We start from the raw sequence: 16431 nt of genomic DNA, 5'->3' as shown, positions 1-16431 counted from the left end.
CCCTGGGAACCAGGGACGTCTGGTAACCCTACCCTAAATAATACCCCAGCCCAGTAGTCTGTTCAGCAGCCTCGGCTTTTGTAGATGGAGACAGTCAGGGCCTTACCCTCCCAGGCCATGTGGGAAAGGCCTGCAAGGCAGGGAGCTGGTCTTTCAAGGCTCACGGGACCTAGATATTTGTGCACTGACAGCTTGGGGGAAGGAGATACCTGCTGGCAGCAAGAGGCACCTCTTTCTTTCAGGGTAGAATAAATGAGCTGAGCAGTCCCAGCCACTGCAAATCTGTGTACAGTATGCCGCTATCATGCACAACCCTTCTTCCTTCTTCTTGGCTCACAACCGTGGCATACTTGAAACTGTTGCACACTCTCTCTGACTTCATCCCAATGCCATTTCCTGCAGCATGCTGCTTGTTTACTCTCCCTGACTTGGCTTCAATGCTTGGCGCTGGGTTTTAACCTCCAAGCCTCTCTGACTTAGAATCTTAAACAGGAGCATCTCCATCAAAATCTCCTCAGACTCTATGTGCACTTTAAAACAGTTTGTGCAATAATTAAAAGTTCAGAAAATGGCAATGGGAAAGGTCCATTAAGCAAACAGAGAAATATTTCACACTCGGGTCACAACTCGTTTCTGAGCCTCCAGCTAACTTTGATTTTCAGTCTCAATGTGATAGATCCTTCATCTATTGACTGTAAGAAGCTTTAGAAGTTCATAAAGGAATAGCCTCCCCCTCCCCCTGCCATGATGTCTCACTGGGTGTGTCCCAGGTTGCCCTAGAAGGAGAATGTCCTCCACACTGACAGAAAAATATCTTTCTGGTGAGTGGGAGCTTGGCTTTCGTCAATGGTTCCATTTCAGTAGTTTGCCGAGGACGAAAGGCACAGGGAGGATTACAGAGTAGGAAGATGTCATCGTAATTGCACAGGATTTTGATTTATATGGTGAGAGCGACCACAAGGACTGCAGCAAGGCAAAATCGCCCAACGCAAACACTTCTCAGAAGATCAGAGTGATAGTTGTTCCCTGAGTGAATGAATACAGGCAAGTACTTACCACTTATAGGAGACACGGGTGGCACTGTGAGTTAAACCACAGAGCCTAGGGCTTGCTGATCAGAAGGTTGGCGGTTCAAATCCCCACGATGGGGTGAGCTCCCGTTGCTCGGTCCCAGCTCCTGCCAACCTAGCAGTTCAAAAGCATGTCAAAGTGCAAGTAGATAAATAGGTACTGCTCTGGCGGGAAGGTAAACGGTGTTTCCGTGCGCTGCTCTGGCTTGCCAGAAGCAGCTTTGTCATGCTGGCCACATGACCCAGAAGCTGTACACCAGCTCCCTCGGCCAGTAACACGAGATGAGCGCCGCAACCCCAGAGTCGGACACGACTGGACCTAATGGTCAGGGATCCCTTTACCTTTTTACTTACCACTTACCAAGGAGGCGGATTTAGGGGAGCGCAACCAGTTATCCTGCACTGGGCGCCGAGCTATGTAGCAAATGCAAAGAAGCCTTATCACTTGATAACCACACCTCTTAACTCTCCTGGAGAAAGCATGGGGGGAGGCAGTGTGGTGTAGTGGTTAGAAGAGTCCCCCGTCTGTGACTATCTAGCAATCATGCATTTGTGATTTGGCTGCAAATCTTCCCACACAAGGAAGGAAGAGTCCACCACCTTCTGAGGGTGCCTGTTCCGCTGTCAAGCAGCTCTTACCATCAGAAAGCTTTTCCTTATCTTTCAACAGATTCTCCTTTTTGTTACTTGAATCCACTGGTTCGGGCCCTACCCTCCGGAGCAGGAGATAACAAGCTTGCTCCATCTTCCATGTAACAGCCCTTGAGATACTTGAAGATGGCTCTCATATATCACCTCTCAGTCTCCTCTTCTCTAGATTAAACATATCCAACTCTCTTGGAGCATCTAAAATGCTTTTTCAGGCACTGCTGTTCAGCTGGGCATTGGTGCCTACAATCCCCTTTCTGGCCTGAGAGGCCAAAGTCACAAGCAACCCCATCCCTGGATACAAGTATGGATCCACCGGACAACAAACATCAGGATTTTGCCAGCAAATGTGGATCAGCCTTCTGGCAAATAAAGCATTAAAGGTAAAGGTGAAGGGATCCCTGACCATTAGGTCCAGTTGTGTCCAACTCTGGGGTTGCGGCACTCATCTCGCATTACTGGCTGAGGGAGCCAGTGTACAGCTTCCGGGTCATGTGGCCAGCATGACAAAGCCGCTTCTGGCGAACCAGAGCAGCGCACGGAAACGCTGTTTACCTTCCCGCTGGAGCGGTACCTATTTATCTACTTGCACTTTGACGTGCTTTCGAACTGCTAGGTGGGCAGGAGCTGCGACCGAGCAATGGGAGCTCACCCCGTTGCGGGGATTCGAACTGCCAACCTTCTGATCAGCAAGCCCTAGGCTCTGTGGTTTAACCCACAGCGCCACCCACGTCCCTAAATAAAGCATTACTTGTGTCAAATTCCTCCCAATGACATTTAAGGCAAGGAGTGGAGCTCTTCTACTTTGCATTAACCCTGGTGGTCATGCAGTCTTCCTAAGATGAACTCTCCTGACTCTTTGGGTCATCATTTTGGTGTAAACCTTTCTGACACAATCTTGGGACTCAAGAGTTCTGCAAAGGGTTCGGTTAATCTGTTTTGCTATCTTTCCCTAGGTTCACTCTACTATCTATTCAAACAATGTGAGATGCCTATGAACTTCCATTGTGCATTTGATAGGCCACTCTTAAGTGGGCAGAAATCTGAGAGGGTTGACCAGGGCAATTCTATGGATGTCTACTCAGAAGGAAGTCCCATTCACTTCAGTGTGACTTTCTTGAAGGTGCCGTATGTTTTCGCTCCATAAGACACACTTTTTTTCCTCCTAAAAAGTAAGGGGAAATGTCTGTGCGTCTTATGGAGCGAATGCACTGGACGGCAGCGGGTGCTGCTGCAGTCACAAGTGGAGGGGTGCCCCTGCCACCGGGGCCATGGCTCCGGTCCGTCACTCGCTGTAAAGCAAGCAGAGAGAGAGAGCCGCTTACATGGCTCCTGTCCCGACATCTCCTCCTCCTCTTCTTGCTCCGGTTCCGGCGTCACCTCACCGGTGAGTTGAGGCAGCTGCCCACCACAGGCACGCACAAATGTGAGCTCTCCCTGTCTCTGTCTTCCTTCCTTCCTTCCTTCCCTCCCTCCCTCTTCCAACTTGAATGAAATATTGGGGGGGCAGGTAAACCCCACCTCACATACCGCATCAGCCTTTCTCAACCTGTGGGTCCCCAGATGTTGTGGAACTACAACTCCCATCGCCCCTAGCTAGCAAGGCCAGAGCTCAGGGATGATGGGATTTGTAGTCATTTGTTAATGACAGTGATGATGGTTCTTAATGCCATTGTTGACTGCTGTTCACTTTACGTGGTTGAAATATTATGCTGAAATACAGGTTGTTTATTAAATAGTTTAGTACAACATTTGATTCAGAATATTTTCCCCCCCCTCGTTTTCCTCCTCTAAAAAGTAGGTGCTTCTTATGGTCAGGTGCGTCTCATGGAGCGAAAAATGTGGGTAAATATGCACAGGATTACAGCCCAGACATATTTTCACAGACACATATTCTGACATGTTTGAGTTTCTTTGCGGATAGCACCCATCAGCTATGAGCTCAACGTAACGCCGTGTGCCTAAAACAACTTTCTTCATAAATCTTAGTGGGAGGGACTGAATATCTGAGGAGATAAGTCATACTTTGGAATTCCTAGTTCAAATGCAGATGTTGGTGTCAGATGAAGTGGCCATATCAGTCTCTGGAAGAAAGGAGGAGGAATCCACCAATAGCCTAGCTATTTCCCCTTAACAAAAACTAGCAGAAGCCTAAATCACGTACTGTTCTGTTATAGAGAATTTTGTTTGTTCAGCTGGATGTCTTGGTGTGTACGGATTTGTTTGAAACACAGCATAAAAAAATCCTATTCTTGTTTTCTCACAATGTTATTTAAACACACAGATCCGGTGCACACCCTGGAAGACTATCCCCCACAGTGTGTAACTCCTAAGGATATATTTTCTTAGAATGAATAAATTCATTTTGTGATTTATGAGTAATGCCCTCCTGCTTTTTGCAGGACCAGCCCAAGAAATTTTGCGGCTGAGGTTGGGCATCAAATGCCCTTCACCCCAGTGGAGGCTAGCTATTTGGGCACCTCAGCCAGAAAATCCCACAAATGGCTTTTCCCCGTTCCCCAATACAATAGGAGAAATACAACAATAATAATTAATAAACAACAGAATGATATAAGGAAGACATAACATGGAAGAAGGGAAGTCAATGGGATTTTATTGTATGTGGTATATGTTATGTTTATGTTTGTGTTTAAACAAAATCAATAAAAAGTATTTAATAATAAATAAATAAATAAATAAATAAATAAATAAATAAATAAATAATAAACAACAATTTACCAGCACTACGTTATTGGTCTTGTCCACTCCATCCACTGGAGCCTGTCTTCCCATGCAGGGGAAGTCCATAACTCACAGCTACCCTCTCTTGGTTTAGCCAGCCAGTCGAAGCTGTTCCCAGGGTGTGGCCGCTGTCACATGATGACAGCCTCTAGGAGCCAAAGGGTTAGGGCTAGGTGTAGGGTTTGTGTTAGGGTAAGGGCCAAAGGTGGACAAACTACCCTAAAAAGAACCACCTGTTACGGCACCAGAGGTACTACCCTCCCCTAATGCCCTGTGAAAGATGGTCTCTTACATTTTGTTGACAAACAAATATTTGGGGAAACAAAATAAAGAATTAAAAAAATCCTTCCAGTAGCACCTTAGAAACCAACTAAGTTTGTTCTTGGTATGAGCTTTCGTGTGCATGCACACTTCTTCAGATAACACTGAATATTTGGGGTGCTTTCTGGGCAGGTCTGAGTCCTGTGTGTGCTTCTTTGTCTTTATTTAATATTTTATTTTCGGTTTTTTTAACAATGTTTTTATACATTCAAATCATTTTCACTTTTTACACATCTGAGATTAATTAAATCCTCCGACTTCCCCCTGGTTTCCAATTTTTCTATTCATTCTATTGCATCTAATTACATTTTTCAAATTCATTTTATATCCTTTTTAAACTTAAATCGTATTACATTATAAGTGTTATAATAATCCTGCTAGCGTTTTTAGATATCTACAGTGGTCTTTAAGATACTTCTTCCACTCTTGTGTGTGCTTCTTTGTCATCTATCATGTAGAGTGTGTGCAGCTTGGATGTCTTCCTTGTGCAATTTAATCTGCCCAGATCTTTGTGCCCCAGCTCTCCTCTACCTACTGCCAACAGGGTCTTGCTCTGTGTATTCAGGCTTCCTTGTGAGTGCTGCAGTTCCTAGCCACATGGAACCTTGTTCTGGCACCTACAATAGGTTATGTAGTAGCTCAGTAGGTAGAGCGTGAGATGCTTCATGATCAGGGTGGCGAGTTCGAGCCTCTTGTGAAGAAAAAGTAGAAATAATCATGGGCGTAGGGAAGCCAGCTGCCCCACCCCTAGAAGCAGCCTTGAGTCCCTGGCAGGAAATAGAAACGCAAAACACGCTTAATGCTGCTACTCTCTTTAAGGGGACCCAGGTGGCGCTGTGGGTTAAACCACAGAGTCTAGGGCTTGCTGATCAGAAGGTCGGCGGTTTGAATCCCTGCCACGGGGTGAGCTCCCGTTGCCCGGTCCCAGCTCCTGCCCACCTAGCAGTTCGAAAGCACGTCAAAGTGCAAGTAGATAAATAGGGACCGCTCCGGCGGGAAGGTAAACGGCGTTTCCGTGCGCTGCTCTGGTTCGCCAGAAGCGGCTTAGTCATGCTGGCCACATGACCCGGAAGCTGTCTGCGGACAAACGCTGACTCCCTTGGCCTATAGAGCGAGATGAGCGCCGCAACCCCAGAGTCGGACACGACTGGACCTAATGGTCAGGGGTCCCTTTACCTTTTACCTTTACTACTGGAAACACACACACACAATATATTGCCCTGATTTTCTTTCTTCTTTATGACACGCAGCTGTATTTCGTGGAAGGTGGACTGGTTATTTGAAGCAGCTCTTCCTAAGCCCAATTTTATAAAGCGTGTTCAACACATTTAATGTTATGCACAAACTTTCTTTTTGCTCTTGCATTCAGCAGCCTGCCTTAAAGACACAGAGCGCCCCCTCGTGGGCAGAGAAGTTAAAAACCTTTTTAGCTACATGCGTACAACTCTGTGTACATACGGTACTTGGGCTGCCTTGGGGAGAGCGGGGCTCTGCATTGCACACTGCAGCTGTCTCCCAACTGGTATTCTTTGGTAAGTGAAGTTTGGCCGCAGACTGGAAAATGTAGGTTGTGCAATTAAAGTAGATTTGGTGCTGTTGTGCAACAAACCCACTTCCAGTAAACAAACAAACAAATGGTGGTGGCACTTCCTCTGTGGGCAGTGGAGAGAGCCACAGGGATCATCTGCACCACCTCAAAATTTGCCTTGTTCCTTCGCTTCTTGTTGTTTAGTCGTTTAGTCGTGTCCGACTCTTCGTGACCCCATGGACCAGAGCACGCCAGGCACTCCTGTCTTCCACTGCCTCCCGCAGTTTGGTCAGACTCATGTTAGTCGCTTCAAGAACACTGTCCAACCATCTCATCCTCTGTCACCCCCTTCTCCTTGTGCCATCAATCTTTCCCAACATCAGGGTCTTTTCCAGGGAGTCTTGTCTTCTCATGAGGTGGCTAAAGTATTGGAGCCTCAGCTTCAGGATCTGTCCTTTCAGTGAGCACTCAGGGCTGATTTCCTTAAGAATGGATAGGTTTGATCTTCTTGCAGTCCATGGGACTCTCAAGAGTCTCCTCCAGCACCAGAATTCAAAAGCATCAATTCTTCGGCAATCAGACTTCTTTATGGTCCAGCTCTCACTTCCGTACATTACTACTGGGAAAACCATAGCTTTAACTATACGAACCTTTGTCGGCAAGGTGATGTCTCTGCTTTTTAAGATGCTGTCTAGGTTTGTCATTGCTTTCCTACCAAGAAGCAGGCGTCTTTTAATTTCCTGACTGCTGTCACCATCCGCAGTGATCATGGAACCCTTTGCTTACTCCTTCATTATTCTGTCATTTTACATTTGTCTCATGTCAACTTGGTTTTCAGCTCACTCAGACACTAGCTCAGGTATAGATGGGAATGTGATATATTACAACATTTTATTCCTGAGCCCCACTTGGAATCAAATATTTCACAATCACATCCCAGAACATTCATAGTAATTACAGATGGAGTTTAAGGATTAGTCAGCCAGTATATTTATTATTTCAGTTAATCATATTTTAAGATTTCTCTGTTTCCAACAGTGAGTATGTGAACAATTTGGTCCAAAATCTGCTTGTAAGATGGATTGTTGCCAAAGCTCTCCAGGAACCTTTTGCTCTCGTTTCACTGGAGCCCATACATTCTGCTCATTTGGGGACAGAAGACACATTTGCAAGCACATTTGCAAGAGCAAGAGCTAAAGTAGCCGCATTCAGGTCAGGAGCCCTATGCACCGTGTACCATTTCACATGCAAAAGAATATGTCACAATTTGCTCAAAGAGAATCAAAATCTCCCCAGCACAAAGTCCCCTGATGCCACATCCTCACTTGGCATTTTTCAACGGTGCCCTTGATGCCCTCAGACGTTGATCAGGGGCGAGATTTATTCTGCGAATATTAAGCTCTGTGGCGAAGGCTCTTGCCTTTTGGTAGAAGTAGAGAGACTTCTCTCGGTCCACCAGGAAGTTGTGGTAAATTATAGCAAGTCTTGTGTAAATCTTCAGTTGAGCCTTTTTGTTGCCCAAGTCCATGGCAGCTGCAAGGGCCAAGTTATAGTATCCAGCAGCATCAAAAGGGTCCTGAAACAGTGCGGCAAGATATGAGTCATGGTGGAATTTCATATGAACAACAATTTACAAATATTCTAAATAATAGTAAGAATAACCACCACACCCTGCAGGCAGAAGAATTGCTACTTGTTGTAAAGTGTGGCAATTATTTGTTGCCTTTTATAACTGTAGAAAGGTAAAGGGACCCCTGACTGTTTGGTCCAGTCGCGGACAACTCTAGGGTTGCGGCGCTCATCTCGCTCTATAGGCCGAGGGAGCCGACGTTTGTCCGCAGACAGCTTCTGGGTCGTGTGGCCAGCATGACTAAGCCACTTCTGGCGAACCAGAGCAGCGCACAGAAACGCCATTTACCTTCCCGCCGGAGTGGTACCTATTTATCTACTTGCACTTTGACGTGCTTTCGAACTGCTAGGTGGGCAGGAGCTGGGACCGAACAATGAGAGCTCACCCCGTTGCGGGGATTTGAACCACCGGCCTTCTGATCGTCAAGCCCTAGGCTCCAATTCCTAGAAGAGGGTAAGTTGTTGTGCTTATTTTTGTTTTGCTTTATGGCCTCATCATCCAAGTAGCAGCCTGTACTTTATCTCACTAAATTTGGATTTTCTTCATCCAATAAAGGAAGCAATATAGTATTTTTCTAAAGGTTCTCCAGAACAGGTAAACAAATACCCAGGTTCATGCTTTCAATGGATCTCAGAATCAAAACAGATTTTGGAGCCATAAAAATGACTACAGTCACAAAGGCACATGAGCGTGCACACAGAAACTGCAACCCATGCCACACACTGATGTCCTAGTGGACACAAAGACTTTCAGACACTTTAAACTCTCCCTGTTCTATTTCTCGCCGTATTAAGTGACAGGGTGATATCTGACTAAGTCATACTTGGTGATGAATCTGATCTGCTCCATAAAATTATGGAACAGCTCAGAAACTCAACATTATGAAAACATTGTCTTTTATCTTAAGCAAAACCCAGCAATATGACTAAAAGCAAGGCCACCCCACTCATCCCCTTATTCATCATCTTTGAGAGCAAGACAGAACCCCAGTCCTTAACAACCAAAAAAAAAAGTGGCTACAAGCAAAATCCCCGAACTGCTTGTTTCCCTTTTTAAAACGTGTTTCTGCAAATTTGAACTTGGGGCAGAACATCAGTGGACTGAAAGGTACAACTTGCTCACTTTGTTCCAGCAGCTTCCTTGTGGGACTCAATCAATATGCCCAAATTCTTGAAAAAAAAAAGTGAGAAATGTGTGGAAGACAGAAACAGCAGCCAGTGGTGGGAGCATACTCTAAACTTTCGCCCACCAATCATCTGAACAGGGGATTAAATAGTCCAATTCATTTCACAGCAGCAAGCAAATAGACAAACTATTCCTAAGGTAGCACCTCGTAGGACATTTTTGACTCAAAATACTGGAATCCAACCCACCTAGTCATGGCATATAATCTCGGTCCCGTTACTGAATCCAGAGCATGCAAAAATATTTTCCATATTCATATATCAGTTCCATCCAAGTGTCTCACCTTTAAGTCATAGAATGTAATGTCTCCAAGAACAAGGTACACTTTTACATAGTATAGGGCTTCCTCATCAAACTCAAGAGGTGAGGGGCACAGAGACAAGGCTTTTAAGAAGAAGTGCTCAGTAAGTTCACATTGCCCTAGGTGATGGTTGATAACAGCCAGCCGGTGATAGGCTATCCTTTCATTTAACAGATTCCCTAATGAGGTAAGCAAAGGAATCAGCATGGAAATCAAAGAAAGGTTAAAAGAAACAAGCACACAGCTCTTAGGCATCTATGAATGACTTGGGTCAGATTCACACATACATGCTCCACATGTGCGCGTGTGAAGGGGTCATTACAGGCAGAACTTAAATATCGCATTAGCACGCAAGTTTTTCAGTGGACTGGCGTTCAAACATCCAGGGTCAAACTGCGGCCCTTCTCTGTCATCTTCATAAAAGAGTGCTTTGGGTCTTAGGTGAGAAGAGGCTGGTTAAATATTTTCCTGCGAACCGTTTTCAGCTTTCCCCAGCCACCAACACATACACCTGTTTCCTCTCACAAGGTTCAAAGACTGCATTTGTGAAGTAAACCTGCACCGTCTGTTTGCCCCCTTTTGGGTGCATGAGGTTGTGGATTCATTTAGGACAGAAGAAGGGAGTCTTTTTAATCTGGCCAGCTGTGCATACTAAAAGAGAGATGCGTCATATAGGCATGTATTCCTCTTAAACCTATAAGTTCCCCTTTCACTACTAGTTTGATTAAAAGACACAGGTAATCCCAAAATGGAAACTGCTACTGGGAATCAAAAGAGAAGGTGGTCATTCTTGCTCCCTGGGCTAATTCCACTTGCTACATGAAGCCCGTCTGAAATGAGGCAAGCATTATCTTTCTCCTTTTTGAATACAATAACAGCCTGACACGGCCCCAGAACAAGGATTGGGAACCTGAAGTTTGGGGGCCGAATGATACCTTCCAGGTGGTCTATCCAGCCCTTGCGATTCTCCCCAGGCCAGACCTATCACTGTTCCTGCCTATGGGTGTTCCTGTTCCTGTCTGCAATGTGGCCTTGGATTCTGATAATGTGTCGTGCTTGGCTAGATGGTGACATGCATGTGTGTATAGACAGCTCTGAATGTGCAGCCGACTCCATTCCAGCCATTAAAAGGGCATAGTGTCTCAGGGAACTGCCTCCTGGCCCGCTAAGGGGAATGGAGGGTCCGTTAGCATACAGAGAACCCTGACGCCAATTGAGCAGCAGCACCTCTTCCAGCGCAAAGAGCAGCCACACCTCCAGTGGGGAGGAAGGGGAAGGGGCCAGCCAGGAGAGGAGAGGGATTGGGGATGCTACAAAGAACCCCAGCACCTCACCTCACTCGGCTGGTCAGGAGGGAAACACGCCGTTTCTGGTGCCCCAATTGCGCAGAGAGGTGAAACACAAGGAGGGTAGGAAGAGATTTGGGGTGCCAAAACTCTTATGCTGGGGAAGGAGCTGGAAGGGGCCACTCCCGGATTCTGCCAGTGACTGAGACAGACATGCTTTTTGTAGCTCTGCACTGTAAATAGTTTGCACAATAAAACTGCAAAAGACTGTTTGGGCTCTTGCTCCGTTACTCATGAAGCACCATCACGCGAACCTTACACATAGGAATCAACAGGGCTGGGGTCCCTTGGGCCCCTGCAATAATTTTATTCTGGGGGAACAGGCCCCTCAATATTCCCTCCCCTCCCCGCCTTCCTGCTCCCTTGCTCCCTGCACAGAGCAGCCCAGCAGAAGTGCATATTTTGTTATAGGGTAGTCCACAAACATTGTAACTAAAGATGAATATCCAACTATGCAAAACTGGGTAAACACTAAATTAAAAGCACAAGGTCACTTGAGGATTGCTCAGTTTTCCTGGTAGACCTCAAGTTCTTTTAACCCTGAGATAATCCTGTTGTAGCAAGAGGAGGAACATCTGTTCTAGTGTAGAGGAATAAAGATAGCACACAGATTGTGCTCACGTCATGGGACATGGAAACCTTTCAGAGAAATCTAAGGGCTGGTTTACACATGCAGTCACAAAGTGATGAATATGCAACCTCGTTTATTGGTTTGCATGTTTTGAATTTAATATATTCCAACTGACCTATTGTACAGTGGTACCTCTGGTTACAAACGGGATCCGCTCCGGAGCCCCGTTCGTAACCCGTGACGTGTGTAACCTGAAGCGCCACGTCTGCGCATGTGCGCGACGTGATTTGGCGCTTCTGCGCATGCGCGTGACGTCATTTGACGCATGCGCGAACCGCCAAACCCGGAAGTAACGTGTTCCGTTATTTCTGGGTTTGGCGCATTCGTAACCCGTGTTGTACACATCCTGAAGCATTCGTAACAAGAGGTATGACTGTAATTGGGTGGTAAACTAATGAAGTAGATCCATTAGCACAATGACTTCTGGTGGCACAACACAGCTTCCCCTCCCTCTCTCTCACATGCCTCCAAATGTTTTCTGGGTTTCCCCTCAACCCTCTAGAGCAGATCCGGGGAGATGAAGCTTTGTTGCACACACAGAAATCCTTGCATGAAACTACTTTGTTGGATAGTGCCCATTAACTTCAAAGTACACACAACAAATTTAGAAGCACAATTAATGTAGTTGAAAGTCTATCACAGAAACAACAATCAGCAGTGGTATAACAGCCAGACCACCACAAAAACGTCTGACTCCTAGAGTTCAGGAGGAAGAAGCGCACACTTCCCTTCTGGAAATCCTTCCATGACATCATGGCAGCTGCTTGCTGCAAATGCTTCAGTGTCATGAGCTGACAGAGCATGAATTACAGTCCTCAAAGATGACCTCAGCTGGCGGGTGGACTCATATGGGGAAAAGGCAGTTTCTAAATGGGTCACCATCCACAAACAGAAGATTAGTGCCCCTTCAACATGGTTTTCAACAGCTAGTTCATACATTGTTGAGTTGTCAATTTTTAAGCAATGCAGAATGCAGCGGTGTATATGCATGTCTGAATAGGCCCCAAGTGACTTTTAAAAGACACCGCTTTCCATATATTCTCCTTACCTAAATTGACACTGAGCATTAGTGCTGTTTGTGCATACCCCAGACATTCCTCGTACACCTTTAGAGTTAACAGCAATCCCACAAGTTTGTTGAAGAGTCGGAGCTCAGCATTGCTGTTCTTCATCTTAATAGCAAGTGGTAGAGCCTTGTCCTAAAAGGAGTACAAAAAAAAATCAAAAACTGTTTTTAACAGCATTATCTCATATGGGCCACAACCGCAGCCTCATCCCTCTGACCAGGAGCGCACACCGCAGATTTAGAAAGATTAAGAACAGAAAACCAACCCTGTAGAAAGGCACTGCTTTTTCCTTTTCCCATTCTCCATTAAAAAATATGTCTCCTGAAGCTTCAAACAATTCCATTTGCAAATTAGGATCATGAGTACACAGAGCAGCATTTTGGGCAACCTAGAGAGAGGAGGGGGGAGAGAGAGATTTCATAATTTTGGACCTCTAAAGCAACAATAGTAACTGTTTCAGATATCTGAAGAAGTGTGCATGCACACGAAAGTTCATACCAAGAACAAACTTAGTTGGTCTCTTAAGGTGCTAAGGAATTTTTTTTTATTTTGTTTTGTTTCAAACAGAAGCACTACATCAGGGGTAGAGAGCATCAGCCCAGCCAGAATGGCCTGTAGCCAGGGCTGATGGCAGCTGCATCTGGAGGGCGTCACACTGGCTATTCCTGCAGTACATAATTCCACAAGTATTTCAATACAGCCTTTCTTTTCTGACGTATCATAAACGGGCTTCAAAGGAGGAGCAGTCACTGTGGTGGGACAGTACCCAACACTGGCATCACTGCTGTTTGCCTGGATGGGGTAAGGGCAAAGCACCGGATTGGGTCTGATGCACCCATGCATGCGTAACCTTGCTGCCATCCTGCCCTGCCCTGCCCAAGTAAGTGGCAGCAATGCCAGTATCCAAGGCACCATGTGGTGATGCCAGTAACTGTTGTCTTGTCCACAGTTCTGCTCATCGCATGCCTAGGAAACACGGGTCCAAGCAGTTTTGCCTTTGTCCTGCCGTTTTACCCCAGGAACAAACTCTTTGGCACTAAATTGGAGCAAGTGTCAATCCAAGTGCCGTTTGCTCCAATTCAGTGGCAAACACCAGGTTTTCCCAGGGCAAGAGAAAGTGTGGATGAGCCCCTTGTCACTGAGGCTCACCTGAACACCAGAGTCGCCTTCCAAAACTTCCATTTCCTCTATTCTGTTATCCGATACTTTTACAGGTGACCTCACAGAACTTGCCTCTTGTTTCTGAGAGAATGTGAGGATACCTTTTAAAACAGCTGCACATCCACCTACTTGGACTAAGGCTCAAACATGCATAGCACCTCAAAAGCTTGCAAACATCTCAGTATGACGACGTCTCTTTGCAGACCGCTCATGCCCCATGTATGTGGCATCAGTTGTTCTCTCCCTTTGCTTTCTAATCAGATTAACACGTTCATAATTTATATGCTCCCAAGAGAGTTTAGACAGTTGCTCTATCACTGAGGTAAAATAACAGAAGACTAAGATGACATTGAACTGTATTTTTAACCTATGCAATCTCTTCTTAACCCAGCTATCCTTGTAACCCATCACAGCTTCAATTCCCAAGGCATCATTCATCTTACCTGGATATAAAGATCGACAAGTTCGTTCTGCCTCAATTTGTAATATATCTTTCCTGCCTGAAGCCAAGCCTGTGCCTCCCTCTCTTTTGCTTGAAGATCAATGAATATCCCAAGGCTTCTTTTAGTGTACTCCAGGGCAGATCTGTATGCCCTAAAAGAAATCAGTCAGAGTAAGGAAAGGAAACACCTGTCCCCACTAACAGAGAAACCAGTAGGAGAACACTTCAATCTCCCAGGACATTCTATAAAAGATCTCAAAGTAGCTGTCTTAATACAAAGAAATTTCAGAAATAGACTGGAAAGAGAAGTGGCTGAATTGCAACTAATCACCAAACTTAAAACCATGGAGAAACCTGGTTTGAACAAAGACATTGGATTCTTATCTCATTATACATAACAAAGCTATCTTTAGCCATCTCACCCCTTGCCTTTCCCTGCAAGACTAATTGCAGCCGTTTAGAGTCGTCAACAGGTTTTCCACACTTATCAGCCTATCACCCATTCCCACCACCCTTCTGAGTAATACCCCTCCCCACTCCCCCACTATATTTAAGGATCTGGTGACTTCTGTTTCAGTGTATCTGAAGAAGTGTGCATGCACACGAAAGCTCATACCAGCAACTAACTCAGTTGGTCTCTAAGGTGCTACTAGAAAGAATTTTCGATTTTGTTTTGACTATGGCAGACCAACACGGCTACCCACCTGTAACCCACTAACACTGTTTGCCACTTTGCTTTCAAGGAAGCTTCTTCCAGCTACCACATGCTATTGTTGTCAAAGTCACCACGGACGGACCATCATAATATATCCATAGGTTGCTTTAATACTGATAGTTCAAGTAAAACAAAAACACATTTCAATTAATAATTTACTTGAAGCTTAAGATGAAATATCAGGTGGCTATCAAACATTAGGCTAGGACAGCAGCAGGTGTGTGTTTATGTGTGTGTGCCACTTTCCCTTCCAAAACATCCTGGGCGAGCCCTGAGGATGGCTGTGTGCATGGAGGGAAGGCTAACAAACTGCGCAAGTTTCCCTTATGACCTCCGGTCCATAGTGGTTGAGGCGACCACCAGGAGCAGTGGTGGATGGGGCTTGTCCTTGTGGCAATGTTGTGTCTGAGTGCATGTGGCCATTCACTTATTTAAGAGACAGGCTGCAGACCTAAACATGCTCCCTACCCTGATTATTCCATTTTCTGGCATGAGAAACGGGATTTGCTTCTTATCAATGGCATACCATTTTCCAAAACAGAATAACAGAAAGAAATGGCGCTTGCTACACAAGTCGTGGAAGTTGTAGTTCAGCAACGCCTGGCACACTGGGAGTCAGCCATTGTTTTCTGACTCCAGTTTCTATCCAAGCTAGATTCAGGCACCTTTTTCGAGTCAGACTTAACAGGGCACTGAACTTCTTTTCCAATTGCAGCCCAGTAGCAAGGCTTCACCGGCATCTTTAGTTGCCGCCTCACTGGCACCTCAGTGCTGCTGCAGCTAAGAGCATCAAAATAATATGAAATAAAATGGGTAAGATACAAAAAACTAGAGAGACGAAAAATAAAACATCCAAGCACACTGCACAACAGCTTTACAGGGCTAACATGTAGTCTGTTGCAGTTCTTCCATATCCACTTGAGAAAGAGGTTGCACAAGCTCTAGGGCAGATCAACCTGCTGACCTCCAGAGGTTTGAGACTGCAAGTCCTTTTAGCTCCTGCTAACTGTAGTCCAAAAACTGTTGTAGTCCAAAAGCTCTAGAAAGTACCAGGCTGGTGAAGAGGATGCTCTAGGCCAAACAGAAGCTCTTTGCATTAGTTTCACCTTTTTTTTGCCTAAAGCTGTAGCACGAGGTGTAAAATAGTTTCCCCACAAGTGGAAGGTGGCTTTTGCATGCAGAAGGGCACCTTTGGATCTGGCTCACTGACATAAAACTAGCAATGTACCGGTAACTACTGTAAAAAGCTTTCTGTTTGAGACAAATCAGCTTCCCAAACTGCCTGTTCTTACCTTTCTGTGCCTAAAGATAGATACAGCTGACTGATCGTTTCCAATATCTGCCCCTCCATGACTTTGTCAGATATTTTCCTAACTAAGGAGAGTTGATACTCATTGTAGATGACACACAGAGCTTCATCCGGAAGAACTGTACTGTAGAACTGACACAGATGCTGAACGGCCTGGAGCTGCCCTATAAAGAAAAGGGAACAAATGATTTAATGGAACATGCTGGTTCCAAGGGACCACACTGCTATTGTAAGGCCACTGCATAGAGATATGGCTTGGATAGCCCATGTTTTCCTGAAGGCTCAGAGTAATTTATATAATAATAGGCTGGTCTCATGCTTCATACAAAAGAACT

At 45.5% G+C, this 16431-nt stretch overlaps 1 protein-coding gene across 1 annotated transcript in view; it reads right to left on the bottom strand.

Annotated features, from left to right (window-relative positions):
• Positions 1 to 7283: 7283 nt before the first annotated feature.
• Positions 7284 to 16431, bottom strand: part of SH3TC1 (SH3 domain and tetratricopeptide repeats 1) — a 29801-nt gene continuing 20653 nt past the window's right edge. Inside the window, exons 12-17 of the mRNA XM_033160314.1 lie at positions 16080 to 16260; positions 14074 to 14224; positions 12735 to 12857; positions 12451 to 12601; positions 9408 to 9604; positions 7284 to 7885 (exon numbers count right to left, since the gene is read on the bottom strand). Coding sequence (XP_033016205.1) covers positions 7631 to 7885; positions 9408 to 9604; positions 12451 to 12601; positions 12735 to 12857; positions 14074 to 14224; positions 16080 to 16260 — 1058 coding nt within the window. The 3' untranslated portion in view covers positions 7284 to 7630. The remainder of the gene's footprint in view (positions 7886 to 9407; positions 9605 to 12450; positions 12602 to 12734; positions 12858 to 14073; positions 14225 to 16079; positions 16261 to 16431) is intronic.

This window comes from Lacerta agilis, chromosome 9, assembly GCF_009819535.1.
Source record: "Lacerta agilis isolate rLacAgi1 chromosome 9, rLacAgi1.pri, whole genome shotgun sequence".
NCBI classification, from domain to species: domain Eukaryota; kingdom Metazoa; phylum Chordata; class Lepidosauria; order Squamata; family Lacertidae; genus Lacerta; species Lacerta agilis.
The sequence above is the reverse complement of the archived record's forward strand: the minus strand, read 5'-3'. Positions and strand labels throughout refer to the sequence as shown.